This window comes from Anopheles nili, chromosome 2, assembly GCF_943737925.1.
Source record: "Anopheles nili chromosome 2, idAnoNiliSN_F5_01, whole genome shotgun sequence".
Classification (NCBI taxonomy): Eukaryota; Metazoa; Arthropoda; class Insecta; order Diptera; family Culicidae; genus Anopheles; species Anopheles nili.
The window spans coordinates 27,309,888-27,330,422 of record NC_071291.1 but is presented as its reverse complement, the minus strand read 5'-3'; the positions used below and the strand labels follow the sequence as shown (position 1 = coordinate 27,330,422).

The window sequence follows — 20,535 nt, the reverse complement described above, 5'->3', positions numbered from 1 at the left end:
CACGCTAGCGAAGGACCTTACTCGGTTGGGCGGCGGGAAAACTTTCATGATTTATGTATTCTGCAGAGCGCACCGCAACGATAGCGCTCTGCTGGGGCTGGCTGGCGCGTTGGTGTAACGAACGAAAGCAGAAAAATCGCAAGAAAATAACGGACATCGGGAAGGCGAGAAATGAGGGCCAGAGCAGGCTTTGACACAAAGAAGAAGCGTGCAAGAAAAACACACCGGCATCCCACAGCGACAACGAGAGAAGATCGGCCATCCCATTACACCACAATGGCGAAGAACACGGTGCATTCGAGCGCAAATCAAGCCACGAGACCGTTCAGGGGTTCAGGCGCCAGCCGAGGATGAAAAGCGAGAAGAAGAAGAAGCAGAAGAAGAAAATCATTCAACGTTTTCACCACCTGCCGAGAGTGCACCGTCAACTGGGACTGTCATTAGGTTGGAAGACAGCGACCCAAATAAAAGTTAAAAGAGATATAGAAAAGCACACGGGCGGAGTGCGCTGGAGCGAGGGCAGAGGAGCAAAAGAAAAAGTCCTCCTTCGGTGCTTTGGCTTTTCTTTTTTTTCCTTTTTCTTTTTATCCAGCACCGAATGCTTTAACGACGTGCCGTCCCCGGTGGTTTTCGTTCGCTCGTTGGCGAGAAGGATCCACGGTGGGAGGTTGGGGGATAAGCGTGCGCGCGCGCTCGAGAAAAATCCCCCTTTTGCAAACTCCCGGGGAGGCACCATTCATTTTCCAGCGCTTGGTCATGAATTTCATGCCCGTCGCCACTCGTTCGACGTTGTCCCGCGCGTGACACTGTCCTCTTTGGCAGGAAGGCAGGAGCACACGCGCGCACACGCGACCGAGAGAGAGAGAGAGAGAGAGAGAGAAGCTACGAAAGCGCAAAGTACAGCGCACGGATGCGGTGCGAGAAAGAGCGCACATACACACACACACGAACCCGCGTTCCGTTGGTTTTGTAATTTATCACAATCATATTCTTGGCCGCTCGAGCGACAGCGACACTGCTGTCAAAGCGTTACTGCTGCTGCTGCTGCGGCAAGTTTTTATGTCATCGTTCGGCCGACAGCGCACGCTTCTCGTCCTTGGGATGTTCGGGGTGGAATTTTTGAAATGTGTCTTAACTCGGTTCGCCTGACGCGCCCAGAATGCGCCGCCCGATGGAAGAGCCGGGACGGTCATTACAGGCTTCACTGCCGATCTGTGGTGGGCACCGGATGATGCAATAAGATTAGCAGGCCAGGCCCTTTTGGGGAGGAGGATGCTTCCGTTTTGCCGTTTGCTAGCGCGTGGAGGCTATTCCGGGAGGGCCGGATACCAAGTACTGGGCGCCTCCATGAGCCCTACTACCAGGCACTGGGCGCCTCCATTGCGGCGCGAGCACCGAACCGATAACGGTCAGGCAACGTGACAACGTGCGTCCCGTGCTACGTGCCTATCTCCAACGCGCACGTGTGAGTGTAAGTGTGCCGGAGCATATTCCCGAGCCAAAAGATTACTGAGCAGAATGCATAAGTAGCAACTGGTGCAGCGCGCGCGGTGGCACCCGACGCGAGCGCATCCTCTTCGCATCCGAAGGCCACCATCAGGCCCATTTGGGGGGAGGCATTGGCTAGTTCGCAATCGTTGCTCCAGCGATACCGGACCGAACCGCTCCCCTAATCTAGGCCGCTCCTTCCTCGATGACAAGCGCAAGAAGCAAGTCGCATTACGTGCAACGTGAGCTGGAAACGCAATGAAACGCCAGCCAGCCATTCGGACGTGAGCGGAATTTTAATGGGCCATCTTTGGAGGCTGGCCGGGCGTGGCTGGAGCGAGCAAACGATTGCATTCTCTAGCGCCACCATCGGGCGAGAGGTATCGTTTTTCCCTCGTCCATTCGATCACCCCTTGGCCGTGGTCAAGGAGGCATGAAATTTATCATTTAATTACGCAAAGCTCGCTTGGATTTTGGTTTCGCGTTGATCACCCCACCGAATGGGGTGTGGTCTTTGTTGCGCGTTTTCGCGCTTTCCAGTGCGCTGGTGAGGAAATTTTTTGAAAATGCTTTTCAAACCGTAAACACACGTGCCACCGTCCATTAGTGGCGCGACCCCCATTGGGCACTTTAAAATCACGCAAACAAATCACCCGATCATCAATCATCATCGGATGTTGCTGTTCTTGCTGTCAGCCCCCGCTTAAAACTCCCCCCCAAGCACAGCAAGCGTTCACGTGCGCACGGTTAAGTACATTTGTTGGGTGAGAATTGGCCCATTCGCCCGTCGACCATGCACGGCTCGATTGGCGTGGGTATTATTATCGGGGCCATAATCATCATTAGCACGTGCCAGGCTGCGCTGCTTGCAAACCCCCTACCCAACGGAAACCCTGCGCCGATGCTTCAATTCCACCCGATTTGGTCTCGGCCCACATTCGGAACGGTTGCATCTTCACATGGCACCACACTGGCAGCAAAATGACGATCGCACCATGGTTCTGGTGGGAGCGCTAAAAATAAAGCAACCACCAGCCCGGTTTGCGGCATCAACCCGGCTTCATGTCCCGTTCCTGGGAGTGGTTGAATAAATGAAGACAAAAAAAACCAACCACTCGGTAACCGAAGTTCATTTATTCTCCACCCGACCGTGCGTCCAGTGCACGGTTCCGAAGCGCAAAACAAACAAGCCGGGTTGGCCGATTTACATGGCAGTTACATGTAATCGGATCGGGAAACAAGCGCTCGATGGAGCTGCGGAGGATGATGATGAAAAATGTTTAAATGATCGCACCCTGGGCACGTCGGCAAGGCGAACTGCGATGGCGTATCGTCATAACGATTTGTTCAATTCATTAGAGAGCGCTTTTCCGTTTCGCTCGCTTTCCTGTCGCTTTTTTGCGAACAATCCGCGGGAATGGCACACCACTGGAGCCGATGGAATGAAATACACATCACGCGGATGGATGCAGGACAGCAGACGGCATGCAAACATTTGCACAAACCGAATAATCCGAGGAATTTTAATGCGCTCATCAAGCTACATCATTCACGTAAATCCGATCCGATCCATCATAAACAATCAGTGGGAGGAAAACCGGAATTTCGAGGGAACCGTGCAGGGCGTCCATTCCGCTTGCTTGCCGTAACTATCTCGTCCAAATTAACTCCCTCCCGAGGGCCGACATAAACATCTTGTAAAAACCGTAAAACACCAACGAGCACGCGACCTCTTGCGCGCAAGAGAGTGAGTGAGAGAGAGATAGAATGAGCGAGCGAAAGCGAAAAAGTTTACAATGCAAGCGAGATGCGATGGAGAGGAGATGGTTCATAAAAATGCAAACAAACAAAACACAAAAATGGCCTCCCGTCAGTGACGACCCTTTTCCCTTTTGCACTCGCCCCTCCCTACCGAGGACATCTCCCCCAAGGCGGTTGACATGTTAAACCGGTGTCCGTTTTACAAATTTACAGCCAACACGGCGCCGAATGCGGCTTTTCACTGCCGCGCGCGCGAACACCGCCCCCGGGGTTCGATCGTTAATCGCTACCGAAAAGCCGTAAAAAAATCCACAGCTCATAATGTCCGCCTGCTACCTGCACCTTGCCGACTGTGCTGCCCCCTTTTTTTACGGCTTTTTCACACTTTCTTCCGTGTGCTGCGTCCTTTCGAGGTGATCCCCTTCAAGATGGAGCCCTTTTTGTCAACACTTTTGGTGGCGTTGTTCCCGCGAGGGAAGGATAAGCAGCGAAGGCGCCTTTTTTGGCCACTCACCTTTGGGGGTGAGTTTTGCATCCACCCAAATCACCCACCCACTTGCACGTGTGCCTTCATCTCAGTCAACGACGCGCTTCGCACGGTTTGTCATTTTAATCTTGGCACAATTTGTGCGATTTATGCGCCCAAAGCGCAGGAGGGATTAAAACATGGCTTGCGTTGGGATGAAAGGGAGGTTGGAACGACTTTTCAGCACGCACTTGAGCCTTCTACTCGGGCTTTCACTTTCTCAAAATTAAAAAATAAAAAAACGACCAAAAATCCCTCCCTCCATCCCACGGGCGACAACCAGCGCCAGCGAACGGGGGGACCGCACAATTTATGACCTTCCGATCCTCGCAGGAATAATCAAACAATTTTTTGATTACAAACACTTCCACAACCCAGGGTCTAGGTGTGTGGGCGGCTCCTGTCGGGGGCGATAAGGATCGAGCCCGGGGAACCGGTTTCACACATGTCGCGTTCCATAAAACATCGCTCGCCTCCGTGCAGGCGAGACACATCTTTCCGGTTCGGGTCCTCCTGAACAAAAAATAAGAAGAAGAAGAAAAAACCCCCGTCGGGTAAGGTTCTCCGATTTTATTGCTCCGACTTTCGAAGGGTGTCCTTTTCCCCTCCCCGGAAAGGAGAGGGCCGGCAAACGGGCGCCACACGCACACACACACACACACACACACACACACACACACACACACACACAGAGTGTCGAATCGAAGGAAGAGTGAATGCCATCACGGTACTTTCCATCGCAGTCCTTTCTGGCTCCTTCCGGTTCGTTAGATGGAAAATTTAACTTTTCCACACATTTCCGTGGCAAAGGGGGGGAGGTCGAATGTAAAACCAAGCGAGGAGCGTACCATTCGCTTCGATCACACGCGAGGATGCGTTTGTGACCGGGCCAAGCTGACGGAGTGTTGGGTAGCCCGGAGAAAAGCGGATCCGTTTCCTTCCCCTCACCGGGGGGGGGGGGGGGGGGGGGGTGTCCCGGAAATGGAAACGCGAAACGCACACCCACCCGGTCCTGGTGGGGATGATGCCCGGCTGGTTTTTTTGTTACGCCAGCACGAGCCATTGTATGCTTTTTTTTCCCCCCACTCCATCCTAACATCCGGTGCGTGCACCAGGTGTGCCGAAGTGTCCTTAAGACAACCGGTAAATAAAATAGAGCTCCATCGTTTAACCTCTACCGGTGCCGGGATCATAGGAGAGATCGGCGAGTGCAGAGACACGATGAAAAGTGGAAGAAGATGAAAAAAAAAACGCCCCCATACACACATAAACGCGGCTAAAAACAGGGGAAAAAAGACAAAAAAAGACGCGCACTCAAAACCCATCTTAGAACGGCGTGCCCGGGGGGAAGCCCGGGTGGCGCAAGGGGAGAAGGTCATGTCTGATAATATCATAAAACGACAGCAAAAGTGACTGCTGATCGCGACTTTGCTACACTTTTCCGAGCACACTCGGTTTGAACTTTGGCGCGACCCTAGCCGCACGCGAGCACGATTTTCTTGCTACGCTGGGAGGAAAAGCGCTGGAAAGAAAGTGAAAAAGAAAAGGCATCGGAAAGGCACCGTGGGTTGCTGTAGACAAAAAAAAACAAAGCCCATCACCCGCGCGTGTTCGGGAGCGTTTGCCTTCGGGACGGTTGCCTTTTTACGCGCGAAAGAACCCCGCTTATCAAAATGCTAATCGCCTGCCCCGATTAGGCGTCGCCGTTCCGTTCGCACAGCCCGCCTGCCCGTGGTAGTAACGCTCGTTTTTCCGTTTTTTTTTTGTTTTGTTTCGAGCGCGTGACATTTTTTCCACCACCAACCGAGGGCTGGTACGGATTTTGTGTAGCGGCTTGGATTTTGTTTAACTCGCTGCGTATGTTCCTTCTCGTTTTTTTGTGGCACTTTCACGCCATGTCGCGAAAGGAAAAGCCAAAAACTGTCGGCAGAAAGGAGCGTACAAAGGGAGAAGAAAAAAAAAAGAAGCACAACAACGAGACACAATCGCACCGAACACGTGGCACGCACCTTGAGGTGGCAGCGGTGCGACATAGTGCATTTGATTTGATATTCATGATCTTTAATGTTAAGCCATCCGGGCGCCCACCGCGCGAATCGCCTCGCTCCGGTCCCGCGGTGTGAAATGAAATTATAATTTTAGTATATTAATGACGCTCAGCAGCGGAGCGGCCCATTGGTGTGGGGGTTCTCGCAGGGTGGCATCGTTCTTTTTACGGTTTGCCACACCGCATGAATAACGCAGCAGGTGATTATTGGTTTTCGGAATAGCTTCCCCGGCAAGCGGGCGCCCCGAATCGATAGGCTCTTGGGCCGATGTGATTATCCTGCAATATTTATGAGCGTGGTTTAATAGAATTATTCTTTACTTGGGTGATGGCGTGGCTTTTGTGATGCACACAAACATACACACCCACACACAAGTGGGTCAGTGGAGCTTAAAACGAACAACGGTGGTGTTGTTAGTGACATCGGAAATTTAAACCATAACAAAGCACGACACCAGCTGGTCGGCTTTTGCGGCGGAAATACATCGTGTTGTGTCGGTGTGATTTTCTGTCCTTCAAATCCGACCGGGGGAAGTATTAGCGAACGATTTTCAACTGTCACAATCCTACATACACACGCACACACACACACGTCTAAGCACACGGCGCTCAGCCTCACGCATTAGCACAAGGCACGTTTGCGAACTGCGAAATGATTCATCGGATTATGTAGGGCGAGGTCGCACACCGGGCCGCAGTATTATCACGCCCGGTATTATTTATCTACGCGTGCGACGAAAATATATCGCCAGGTGCCACTCGCCACTAGATTGTTCGCGTAGGTCGCGGTAAAAATTAAAAGCAAAATTGAAACACAAACCGTGGCAGAAATAGAATTTGTGGAACAAAACTGATTAAATCGTGCGGTGCTTAGCGGGTTGCATATCTTCAGGAGTTTGGCGGGTGGGTTGTGAAAAACTAGCTCACATTACAACGAACCTGACGGGCAGGATAATCTGCAGCCCTTACCCACCAAGAAGTCTCTCCGCAACAGAAGCAATTTCTGAACAAACAGCTGCTCGAACATTGGTGCTGCAACGTGCACAAAATGTATGCTGCGAGAAGCGCGATTCAATTCAGACCGCGATGATGATAATTCCCATTCCCAAACACAAAACAATGGTTCATAAAAATTAATCAAATGTGCGCACCACACTGCGTAATGGGTCCGTTATGAAATCATCACACAAATGGAACGGGGCGGCAGGTCCATAGCGACAAAAAAACGGGAAGCTCGCAAATGCCTGCTAAAAATATGCATGGATGGTTCCTTTTGGCGACGGACCATATCATTTCGACCGTCCGGAGTTGAAGGCAGGATTTTTCTCTGGTCTATTTCTGGTTCGGCTTTTTTTTATGTTCCTTTTTTCTGTGCCCCTTCCGCTGGCGGGATACTAAGCAATGTCCTAGTGTCACGTTGGGATCGGATCCGGCTGTCGGTTACTTACGCAACGGAACTTACGCGAACGGAATCATGCAATGGACGAGCAGAGGCACTCGCTAAAAAAAAATCCACATAATGCGACCTGACCCATCATCCGGTCCGTTGCCAATAGCGCACACGAACGCGATGGGGTAGCGCAGATAAAACAACCATCCCGGACATGCGGGGAAAAACGAGAAAGAGAGCAGACACAAAAAAATGCTCCCATCCGCTTTGTATTTAATTATTTAATTAAATTCAACATTTTGCGGTACGCGGGGATCGGTCGCGCAGCTGTCCGGCGTTGTCATCGCCTCCCAGCCGGTTGTGTCTGCCACGTCGCAGTAAGCTGAGCGCATCCTTACGCTATTTCTAACCCACGCCTTGTACGCTTCGTCAGCTTCGATGACAGCGAGCGAGTTGTGTTGTTTTCTTCATCTTCGAACCACTCGTTTCAGATGCTGTCCTGTCGCATTCTCGCTTCCCATCCACTTACACCTAACAATAGCCAACGCGACCAATGGCCAACAAAGTCGGTCAACGTGACGGACGGCACTCGCATGAACGTTGGCCGCGAAACTGCTACCGGTTCGTTGCAATTGTGCAATTTTGTGATCATTGCAACCGCGTGTGATGAGCGATCTATTGGCTGGATTGAGTGCAATGGTTTAAATTATCCGTAATCATCACTTACGGCCCGCTCGGAAGGGACCACCGAATCCAGCGATGCGGAATGCGAAAAATAAGGTTTTATTAGCTTTAACGGGATGGGATTGAATTAAAACATCTGGGCGCCGCAGATAAGGAGCCGCGTGTGCGCACGCGGGTAAACGCAAACGCGAAAGAACCCATCGAAACTTGTGCGCCAAAGGGGAAATTAGATTATCAACGATCCTTCCCGCGTTTGGGGAGAGAATAGAAGGGCATCCCTTACTGGCATGTGACACGTCGCGGCCAGAATTGATTGCACGATTTACACGCACCTACCCCCACCCAACGAGAAGGACGGGAGGATTCGCCCTCGTTCCGCCGCATACCGTCGCGTCACGCGAAAAACCCCCAGTGTGGGTCGCTTTAATTAAGTTAAACTTTTATTATCATTCTAATTTAATTGGATAATTTAAGCGCGACATTGCACAGCATGGCGCGAAACAACCACGGCACGATGGGGTCTTCGTTGGCTGCTCTGTTCCCTTTCCGCAATGGTCGTGGGGTCGGTGTTCACCCCTCCACGATAGGATCGCCATGAGGTGAATGGATGACTTTATCTGACTTCCGTGGGGTCGCAGGAACGCAGGAGAGCTGGGTCGCGCGGGACACATTCCAAGCGGCTCTTGGAACCGCTCGACCCCCGCCGCGTATGACTTTCGAAAGCGCGGTATATACGAATGGCGTCGGTTAATGGAAATGGCTACATTGGAAATGTTTTTCCCGCACCTTTCACCCGCCGCGCGAGATAACGAGATGGGTTTTCTTTGGAGCGGTGCGGTGCGCAAGTAACGCAGCGGCACGTTCGGATGTAAATTGCGGGCGCGTGGTAAGATCCCTTACGCAAACACGGTTGCCTGGTTCTGGGTAACGACATGCTTTTGCGATTTTTTAAAAGATTTTCCCGGGTGTGTTTGGAGGATGAATAGGGCGATTTTCCATAACACGGAACATGCTTCCGTTTGCAGATGGTACTCGTACACGAAGCGGCACTAAATTCATGGTGAACCAGGAAGCATCTTGATTTGTGTTATTATTTTTTTGTTTCAACTCCTTTTTAATAAAACCAGTTTTTTTTTGCAAAAAAAAAACACCCACCTCCGAGGGATGTTGTATACGTTGCAAGAAATAATACACCAGCGTGGCGGAAATATCCCAACAAAATTACCATACGACCATCGGTGAAGACTTTCTCACCAATACACACAACACGGCAAGTGAGGCCCGCTGTAAAGAATGCTTAATTAGCACGAAAAAAAGCGCTCCCAAAACACGCGCACGATGGGCAAAACGAATCGACAAAAGGTTTTGGCCAGACGGGTGCGAAAAAACCCCTTTTTGTTGTTCTTCATTAATTTCGTTCACGCCGTGACAGTTTCGTGCGCTTTCGCTAATATTACTTTTTTTCCCGCCTCTTTTGGAGCGCTGCATTGTTTCCGCTAACAAATCTCCCTTGAGGCATAAAATGGGACTTAACCGAAAGTTGGCATACCTTGTCTGCCACACCGCTGCCTGCGGGAGGCGCTCGGGCCGGGTTCGTTAATCGCCTACATGAGCGCCATCGCTTTTAAACGGTCGAGCGAGCGGCAATGTGGCCAGTAGGCAGTAGGGGAGGGGAGGTGGGAGGGGGGGAAAGTAAAAGGAAATGAAAAAAAAAACCTAATTACCATAAGTATCAATTTTCTCCAGCATCGTGAACACGCGAGAACGACGAGTTGCCCCGGGGCGGCGAAGGGTCGGAAGAACAGAGCGCAAGGGCCCCCCGTCTTGCGTGCCTCTTGAGGACCACCCCCCCCCCCCCCAGCGCCCAAGCGTACACGCGGATAAACTTTTAGGATCGCTTTTCTTTCCGAACGAGCCGGAGCCCCATTTCGGGGGTGGTGGAATTTCAGCATGAAAATAAGTCCGAAGCACCACCGAAAATCCGGGAACGGAACGACACCCAATTAACGGGGACCCTTCGTTCGGTTCGCATCTCTTTCGGACCTGTCCCCTTGTCTCTTTCTCACTCCTTGGCATCTTCTCCCAGGGCGCCCCCTATTTGGCGCACTTCATTCAGCACGCAAATCAAATCGTGAGGATAAATCCTTCACACGACCTTCTCGAAGGACGACGGCCACCGGGCGGAAGGAGCTTTTTTGCGTGAGATTTTTTTCTCCTCGCTCTCTCTCTCTCTCTCTCTCTCTCTCTCTCATTCTGCATTCCAGTGAGCTAGGCGTGCCGGGTTGGAAAGGTTACCTTTTTTTTTTGGACGCTTGTTGCGACGCAAATGGCCCACCGGATGCGCGGCTCGGCTACCTTTTTCTTTCGACCACTAGCTGCCCTTTCCGAAGGCTGGCAACGTGCACGGAAGCACCAAAGGGAGACCTTCGCATCGAAGGACAGTTTGTTTTTTCTGCTCTTCTTTCAACCTCCCAACACCGAAGATTCCGACGATAAGAAAGGATACGCAAGGAAGCTGCAAAAAGTGACCGGTGGGATGGATCCCCGAAAGTCAACCGAATTTCGCTTCGCTTGTTTCGCTGCGAAGGGATCGGAAAAGATGAACCTCAAGGCGAGGGTGCCCTTTCCTTTCCACCCTCCCGTTCAACCACTCTGCCCTGCCTTCCAAACAACCGCTCCTTGGGAAACGCTCGTCAGAACATCTTTCAGAACGGGCATCACACCGTCCCCCGCCCCCGGCCGGAGCTAGCCCGTCCGGCCGGTTGACATCGAAAGCTTCACCTCATCACGGTACATAAGCTCAATGTCCTGTGCACAATGCCGTTAGAGATAAGGACACTCGGGTTCGGCCTCGGGAGCGGTCACCGGGTAAAAGTTTGACACTTGAGAATACAACTTCTGGCGGGTTGTGCGCTTCGGGCGGGTTAGCATCGTGGGGAGAGGGGGGGGGGAGGAGGAAGAGAAAATGCCCGAAAGAGAGAAAACGGAAACATAAACATGAAATATGTACACCCCTCCCGTTCGGACATGCGAACACACAGTTTCCACGGTTCATCGAGCCGAAAGGGGGCCCTTTCGGTTCAGTTTCCTTTTTCCGGGATGCGTCCGGCCGGAATGGAAACGAGCAGGAGAGAGAGAGAGAGAGAGCTCTTTTTCATCTCCTGCCCCGGAGGGACACATACTTTACGCATCGATTCGCTACCGACCGGTTCACTGGCACGTGCAGCGACCGGAATCGGCAAATAAAACCGGAAAGCGAACGAACGAGTGAGCGAGCGAGCGAAAGAAAGCGACACATCCATAAAGCGGAATGAGCGCAAGTGAGAGCGAAAAAAAAACAGAAACCCCACAGATATATCCCGGTCGAAAAAGGAAGGCTGCCAGCTGCCGGACACAAGGAAAGCGAGCCTCTCGAGAAAGCACCCAAACCATCATCCTCCTGAGGTCCCTCAGAGCACGGTGGAGTTTCGAAAAGGTCGAAAAGGGAGCGATGAAAAGTAAGGGGCGCACGGCATCGTGTTGCGGAAGGATCAAGCAAATGAGAAATCGAATGGTTTGTTTATCGACGAACTTGGACACTGTTGTTGAATGTCGAATCAATCAAGCCACCAGCCGAAACAGCACATCCTTGTGCGAGGGTGTTGATTGTGGGCTGGTGGGATGGACAGAGGACCTTGCAGTGAAGGGCGGTCGAAAAAGGATTAGTTTTTGGCAAAAAGAGAAGACTCTGAATGGGACGCATACTCGCACGAAAGTGCCTCATCCTGAAGTGTCATTGACGACGTCCGGTTTCACTCGGAGGTCGAGATTTCTTGACATATTGCGCGGGATTACGATTTGGGAAAACTCGGAAGACCCGCCCTGCAAGAGGGCTTCTTTTTTCACACACACGTGCGACCACACACACACACACATACACACTTGAGGCATTTGACACAAAAAGTGAAGCACAAAGAAAGCATTTAACCGCGCCACACATCCCACGCGGTATTGAAAATGTGCCGGAAAAAAAAATGCCTCCCGAAAAATGCCATCATTTATCTTTTCCGCGCATAAATCACACCCCACACTGCGCGTCCCACCAGCGCGGCGGCCATTGCAATTTGCGTGCCCATCCAGTTCATCATCCACCAGTGGGCGGGAGAAGGTTAGAAGGTGAGCCTGGGTGCAGAACAAAGTGAATCAAATCGGCATGATTTCTCTTCCCGAAATGGAGGCCGCACCGGCTAATGACGCACCCGCGGCAGAAAGCTTTCCCGTGTTTCCACGCGGAGGCGGCGTCGCGCCACGCGCAACGGGGAAACGATTTTCTTCGAAAGCATTAAAAGCAAGCCGTGTGCGGGCACGAGAAGCACAATAACAACAACCAGCCAGCAGCAGCAGCAAAACAACACAGAGTTGGAAGAAAAATAAGAAAGGAAAAAAAAGGCACAGGAAGAATCGCCAGGACGCGAGTTCCAGCAGCATTACGGCGGCTGTCACTGGCCATTAGTGCACACGCAGGGAGAAACGAGCGCGAGCGAAATTCATGCTACAGCGTAATTTACTTCCCCGTGCCATTAGTCTTCTTTGAAAGAGGACGGGGATTTGGGTGGGTTGAGGGCGTTGTCGGCCGGGGGTGGTGGTGGTTGCAATCGAGCCCGCGCATTCGATGTCGTCTGCGTGTTTTATTTCGCTTGTAAGCACTTTTATTCACCCGTGGCACACCTTTCCCAGGCCCGGCCGTTTATGTTTTTTTTCCGTGAGGTGAAAAATTATATCCCCCCGTGCACATGCAATGCGGGGAGAACCTCGCATCGAATGTTCAACTGAATATCAACCAACCATGTGTGGATGAATTTTCCCACCATTTGCCACGCCGAGGGCGGAGAAAAACCGCCCAGTACGCAGTAAAAAGGACGCCCAACCGCGGTGGGTGGGAAAATGTACGAGTGTAGGAAATAAAACCCACCGACCATGGGACCTTCACGGGGGTCCTTTGGGCAGGGTGGTACGTGGGCGCGCGGTGAGCCAAGGGTAAAGATTGTTGGTTAACCGGAACAAGTTCGAGCGATATATATATATATATCGCCCCTCTACCTCTAAAGCACCCTTCATTCGGTCCTTTCGAGCACTGCGAGCCTCGTCCCGGTCACCGGCGAAAAGTTCTATTGTTTCCTCCCACCGGTGCTCCCATTTCCCAGTCCCCACCACGGAGGGAACGTTAGCGCTCTTTAATCATTGCCGATTTACCGCAAGTTGGTGAAAAACTTTCCCGTTTTGGTCGGTTCCACTGAGGGTTACATGGGCAGCAGAGCACACACACACACACCCACACACGCACACACACACACACCATGTGCACCATACAGCGATGCGAAACAAACTAACACGGGTGAAACAAGTAGGAAAGAAAAAAAAACCACACGCACTCATAGGAGAAAAAAAAGCACAAAGAATTCGTAAAGTACAACCGCTCCCTCCAAAAAAAAGTGTAACAAAAAAAAGGTCCACGTGTGGAAAACTTTTCCCGAGCGCACACCTTCGCCTTCACACACCCCCACCGGCCGCCCGTAAGCTCAAAGGATTGCCACACACACACATACACACGCACCCGCACATGTCGATCAATCGTCGAGCACCACCCCTTCCCCCCAGGGCCTGATGGAGGTGAGTTCGAGGAGGGAGAAAAAAAAAGGTCAACCGGAACCCCGGGACCGGTGGTTCTGCGGTTCCCGTTGCAGAAGGGAAAAAACCCGTCGTTCATCAATCGCTGTTACGCAACGGCACTCCCACCCACCTGACGGCCCGTTCGGTGGGCCGTAGATTAACGAGTTGGCGGCTCGAGAACCACCAGAGGTGCTCCAGAGGAAGTTTGTTTCCGGTGCGCCAATGGTTGCGCGGACGGTGGATTCAATCTATTCTCCCCGAGGGAACCTAGGCCTCGCTCAAACCTGGCAGCAGCAGCAGTAGCACATACAGCAACATAAAACACACACACACACACACGGGAACAAGAGGTCCTTGGCTGGAGGACCGGACGCGCGCACGCTAGCTTAGAGATTTGATGTGGCTTTTACTTTACTCCCTGGCAACTAGGCGGGTTTTGGAAGGGGGCTCGGGTTCGGCTGGAATTCCGGGAAAAAGGTTGTGCCCTTCCCGGGCAGGGCAGAGCTTGTGGTGTGCGTGTGCGTGTGTGTGTGTGGTATTGGCGTGCCTCGAGCGTGATCGGGCTTCCGGCGATTAGTATTGGCCAATAAAACTGTCCCACTCCCGAACGCACCGATGTTTCAGGAGAGAAAATCCCTCCCACCACGTGAGGTACGAAACGGTGGAGAGAAAGCATGGTACGGCGATGGAAGGAGGGCTGAAAAACCAGTTTGGAACCATATTTTGAGGTTTCTCAAATATTCATGAGCGACAATAACGATGTGGCCGTACATTATGCTCCCGTTAAGCGCCACCATGCGCCTCCATCGGGTTTTCCGGGAGCGGAGATAAATTGCATATTCCATCCCCGGTGGGAATTATTCCATCTTCAAGTTACTAACCGTGCCCAGTTTGTTTTTAAGAGTCATCTCTGTACATACGTCCGCGCGAAATTCGGGATCGTACATTTATTCGCGTTCGTGTGCTAAAGCACCTTCTCGTCCTTGCGAACGCCTCAGTTCAGCTCGAAGGGCAACAATTCAAGGTACGGTGGTGCTTGAAACCCACCCAGAAGTGGCTCTTACACGTAAATTGTCCAGTGTGCCACAACGAACGACTGCTTTAGAGCTATTGCTTCCTTCCAGTCACCGCAAGCACAAGAATCGGCAACCCCATTGGCTTCTCATCGTTACCGGCCAATTTTCGACAAGTACAAAATGTGATCAACTCCGAAGAATCGCACCGTAAATGACATATTTATTGCTGGCCACAGCTGAGCGGAAACGGTTGCGCCATCAACCGCCCTGTGACAGTGGAACGAAAAACCGCTGGCTGCTGCTTGTTGTGGCCGCCTGTCGAACGGAACGTGCTGTAGAATGACTCCGCGCCAGAAACGAAGATGAGCCAGGCAGCAGCTTTATGGGAAACTGGGCTAACCCGTGCCGGAAGCACCACCGGAACATGCAATAAAACAACGAACCGGACGAAGCGCGCGCAACCAGACGAACCTTCCCAACAGGGGAGCATTAAAAAGCTCGTTTAGATATATCGCCGCGTTTTATCTAGGACCGGAAGCCGGTTGATGGGACCGAAGTGACTGATATAAAACTGAGTTAGTGTCAACTTATGCCGCCCGCAGGACGAAGCGCCCGCGCGACGATGGCAGTCTTATGATCTAATAATGAGCCCTCCTCGCTCGTTCTTTATAAACCGTCGTTTTAGTTTAACAGCTGCTCTATTGCTGTGAATTTCTGCACATTTTTCACCACTCTCTCACTCTCTCTCTCTTTCTTTCTCTCGTTTGCAGCATCAACCCTACGGGAACGGATCCAGCATGGCCTCGGGCCATTTCTTTTGGGCCATATTTTACTTCGCTTGCCTCTGCAGTGCATCGCTGTGAGTATTACCCGTTGATACCGATATCATCCCCTTTTTAGGCCAGTGGGCAGCCACTCTGTTAGTGGGAGCATCTTAAAATTAATGACCAAACGGCTCCCGGCGAATCGGCCTGGGCGGCTCACAACCCCTTTTAGGAAAGGGGGTGCCGTTTTGTTTTCCTCCTCCGTTGCCCGCTGCGTCCGATTATCGCTCAACTCAAATCACACCGAGTTTCTCGTTTTCGCCCGCAACGCGCGCCGGCATTTTCTATCCCGTTCACAGCGCCAACAATGCCAAAGTTAACTTCCGCGAGAAGGAGAAGAAAATTCTAGATCAAATCCTGGGCGCCGGCAAGTACGACGCCCGCATCCGACCGTCGGGCATCAACGGAACCGGTAAGGCAATCCTCGAACCAGCGAAACCTTCGCCCTTTTCCTTAAGAAGAGCGCGAACTCACGCATCCCCGCGTTCGTTCGAACGAAAAATGTTTGTTATCTTTAGTTTTCTCGTTTAACGTTTCTCAAGAGCAAAAGCCGATCCAAAAATAGTTAAAAAAAAAAAAAAAGAATGGCTTCAATTTTCCGTTTATCCGTTTCGGTACCGTATTTCGTTTTCCGTTTTTCCGTTTCGAGTACGCTCTCTTCCGTTTTTGGCTAATTTGTAACATTTGATCGCATTTGATAGATCAACAATAACAAACAGCGAAAAAAAAGACAGTATAAACCGCCAAAAACTAGCCCACGTGCAAGCACGTGATCAGTCAACAGTTTTATTTTGGATACAGCTAAACAAAAAAAAACGCCGCCATTACCACCAGCAACATCTAGTGTGTGCTGGAGATAACGTATGTGATTAGTGCGGCATTATCGTTTCAGCAGCTCCACCGATGTACCGTCGTCGTCGGGTGCTTTTATGTTTCGGTTTTACGTCGTTGTTTCGATTTTTTGTTTTGTTTCTTCGATTTTCTACTCGAGCTCAACCAACATCCCCGCGGACGGGTTTACGGATCTGCGCGCTTTATTTGCCACCCTCTTCGGCTCGAAACGAATCATTTCAATAGACGCTTTTCCACGACCCCAGCTATGCAGAAACAGTGAAAACTCCCCGCGAGCCACAACCGTGATCGTTCGCTGCGAGCAACGCATCAACAAGCGAGTGGGAAGGACAACGAAAATTGCTCCTCATTTTTACGTTACCATTTAATCACCGATACCTCGGTTCCTGGAATCTAGCGGGGTGGTGGGGGCAGGGGGGGGGAGGAAGGGGAGAAGCGGGAACTGCCTCCCCAGGGTGCCGTGCTGCAACAAGAAAACGAGCCGAGCGAAATCTACTCGCGCGAACTTTTGTTATTCTTTCTCCCGGGAGTATTTTGCTTAACACCAACAAGTGACTCCCATTCCGGTTCACTCGGGTCGGGGGCGGTCCCCTTCCTTCGGTTCCACCGGGGGAGAGTGGAAAAATCTCAAAGGATGCTGAACTTTTGACGGAGGTCGCCCGCGAAAGACTTTCCCAAGCGCCTGGTGTTGTTGTTGCCGTTGCTTGTCTTGCGCGCCCCTTTTGTTCTCCGAGTGGTACGGGGGGTGTTGGAGGGGGAAGAGAGACCCCCATTTAGCTTGCCACCGTGGTTGGAAATATCCCCGTCGGCCCACCGGGATGGGCCGAGATTTCGCACCCGGGCTGTCCCTTGACGGTGAAATTCTGCGCCCCTTCGTTGTCCTTAAAACACGAATGTTGCGAAATATTTTTGTGTTTAATTTTTTTTTTTTGTGCAAAAAATAACACATTTTCCACCGAACCAATCGGGGTTGCTAGAAGAAAGCGAAAAGCCTACTCGTTCTTGACCTCCCCCCACTCACACACAACGGCGGGTTGAGAAAGGACAACGGCAAGGAAAGACAAAAGCAACAGCAAAAAAAAAATCACCGAAAACAAATCACCCACAAGCAGTCAATTTGAAAAGTTTCCTGGGCGTCCTTTCAAAATGTATGTGTGTGTGTGTATGTAGGCGCGCTTTTCCTGCCGTTTAGCGAGGACCCTCTGGCCTCCGGCTACGATGGTGTGCATTTTAATCGCATGCAAATGAGAGCCCAAGACGGACCGTAGAAGAATCAAAAGTGAGGAAATAAAAAAAAAGCTCCGGACGGGAGATGAAAATCGAAAAAAAAAGCCACCCCTGCTGGGAGCTGAAAAAGAATTTGGCAACGGCCTAAAGTGGCTGCCATCGACAGAAGGATGCCGTTTCAAAACACGTGGAGTGAGTAGCTAGTAGCAGGGAGAATCGAGAAAGGAGTAAAGGACCCCTTTCTTCTCTCCGTTTTTCTCCGAACATGGCCGAGGAAATGGCCGGACAAATTGCCCTCGTGCAGGCACTGGCGGTTCCATCTCCGGTGGCCCTGGAGCCGTTGGTCAAACCCCTCGATCCGGTCACGCGGATGGAAGGTTTCCAGCTAAAACAACACATTTACAGTTTCCCATGTTCGAGGGGTGGCTTTTGGGGTTTCATTTTTTTTTCTTCCTTCGACCCTCTCAATGCCTTGCAGCCGCAGTGTGACGGCCAGAAAAAAAACCCAGGCATTTCGTCCTCCGAACGTAGCGAACCAGAAAGGGTCCTAAGCGCGCCCGCGCGCGTCCTAGAAAAGCAAAAATGGAGCACAAGAAATCACATTCACCCGGTATCCTTGCGTGCGGGCGCTCCACCATCCATCCGCCGAAAGTGAGCCGTTCGTCCTTCAATCATACAAATTGCCAAATTAGGCAAAAAACTTCACCAAACTCCGCGGGGTTGCGTCGGACCATCGCCCTCTTTTCGTGCGCAGGTAGCGACCGAGGGTCCTCCCCCCTGTTTCCCCCTCGTTTCACGAACCCCTTTGCGACCTGTAAACCGCCCATCTTCAAACTCGTACCACCCTTCGAGGCGCGTACCTCGCAAAATGGCTTCCGGAAAATGCCTACCGCACGGAATCTGACTGCGGGCGACATTTTGTTTCTCGCTTCTCGGGAGGACGCTTTGCTTATTGTTACCTCGAATCTGTGTGTGTGTTTGTGGATGGGTGGGCCATGAAAACGGACCCAGCTCACTGGTTTGGGTGATCCGATAATGCGCTCCCGCTGGCGTTGGCGTGGTAAGCAATCCCAGCGCCGTGGTCATGTAAATCGGCTCTTTGAATTTCGCCGAAGCAAATCGACTCCTGATGAGGGCTCGTTCATTTCGAATGGCTGATGGGAAATCTACCCCACCCCGGCCGAATTGATGGAAAACTTTCACCCGCACGTGGCAGAGGTATTTGGGTTTCCACGAGCGTCCGATGCCCGGGTTTTTGGGTGCCATAATTTACCTAAGCTCGTCGTTCAAGGATGAGCAGCATCGTTTCAGAGGGTGTCGTGTCTTTTCAACGCCCTTCCCCAGAAAAAAAATGTGTGTTTCACTCGCCCAAAGTCAAGCCCTTGTTCTGTTTCGGAACAAGCGTTTAGTGCCTTTGGGTGGCTCAAGGGTGGCCATCCCCTGCTCTGGTGCTTGATTTGTTTCGCTCTCCCCTCAAATTCTGGCGAGTCGTTTCGTGCGCCGCGGGATACGAGGGACAAGAAATAAATACATCCATCCCCGGTGAAAGAGAAATGAAAATTACACCGCCCCGGTGGCTCAAGTTGCCGCCTTTAAATTGATACCACCCTCGCGACCACGGGGTTGGCGAAGCAGCGGTGAGTTTAAATAGAAGAAAAGAAGCGAAAAAAGCACAAAATAACATAAAGAGTTCCGCGGCGCTCGTTCCCAGTTAGCGCAAGTAAAAGTTTTGCCCGGCTATTAGTGAGTTTAGGCACAAATTGTCTGGTCCGACCCGTTTTGTTTGCCGCGGGCCATTTTTTGGCCGCTCTCGGAAAGTGGACGGAAAGTTTTGCGCGAATATTCGGGAATGAAATTTTGCGAAACGAGCGGTCCGGGGTGCCGAGTCCGAACTGGCGTGAGGTTTTTGTGCTCCGTGGTTGGGCGATTGCCGCGCCCTGACTTACAGGGACGGAGTCCTTCTAGCCTGCCTTTCCAAAAGCTCGTGTTTATTTTTTCGGGCGTTGTTTGCTTTTCTTTGCTCGCTCGCGTCTCGCGAATAAACCCTCCATCGCGAGCATGGCACCATCGCCGAGCTGGCCACACCGGGTGGGACGCATTCGTGCAATTTGGACATTTTCTTCGAGCCACTCAAACCGGTGTTCGCCCTCTTTGCGCGCCACCGTAATCGGTATGGATGGCTGGGCATTAATCTTTAAACGGTTCGTCAACATTCACACACAAACACACATACATGAGCTAGGCCCTTCGCTTACCCGAGGAACCCGAGCCATAAACGATGATATTATTGCACTCTCAGACAAACATTTGACTTAAATCGGCTCCCATCAAGCACGGACGAGGGCCGGGAATACAAATCGACGGCAATATGTGTGCACCACTTGTGCCACACACAAATACACGGCCGATCGTAAAACTTTCTCCACGAGCGCGCTTTTTCTCACGAGGCTACGAGGTACGGTAGGTACACACCGGACGGCTCCCGGGATAGCGTTTGCCCAATTGGATAGTTTTACTACGAGGCGGCTCGTAAAAGTGAGCGACGAACGAAATGCCCCCACTCAGCGGTGGTGGAGCCTTAATGCCGGGTGGGTGGACATAAAACATCCTTGATGAGTCCTGGAATGGGCGTTTTCTCGGGCAAGTCGAGAAAGGTAGCGACGATCGGCTAGGGTGGTTTGTAGCACCGGTGTACCACGAACGTGCCGTACCACGAAAGGGATCCCCAGGGGTGGTCGACTAAGGGCGTGGAAAATGATGTAAAAAACAAAAAAAAAATCATCCCCCGGGATGGGTACCACAAGCGATGTTCAAAGATGCAACCGATGCACCAGCAGGGTGTGTCGTATATGTACATAGCTTTAGGAGCTTTCGCAGTCAAATAAAAGCACCCTGTACCTTTCCCACTTTTCCGATGCTAATCTGCCGGCGGTCAAAAGAGCCGGCTGTGCGCTAGTGATGTACATTAAGCAAAAGGCTTCTGCTTCCGATGTAAATAAGCTTCTCGTAAAACATCTGCGCCACCGCCATGCTACTGAGGCAACTGTCTTTCAACGTACTCTTCTACCTAT

At 51.6% G+C, this 20,535-nt stretch overlaps 1 protein-coding gene across 3 annotated transcripts in view; it reads left to right on the top strand.

Moving 5' to 3' along the window:
- Nucleotides 1-20,535, top strand: part of LOC128721813 (glutamate-gated chloride channel) — an 84,647-nt gene that overhangs the window by 19,295 nt on the left and 44,817 nt on the right. For all 3 annotated transcript variants that reach the window (XM_053815607.1, XM_053815606.1, XM_053815605.1), the window contains exons 3-4: nt 15,332-15,420; nt 15,685-15,797. In XM_053815607.1, the coding sequence (XP_053671582.1) occupies nt 15,359-15,420; nt 15,685-15,797 (175 nt within the window). In that variant the 5' untranslated portion in view covers nt 15,332-15,358. The remainder of the gene's footprint in view (nt 1-15,331; nt 15,421-15,684; nt 15,798-20,535) is intronic.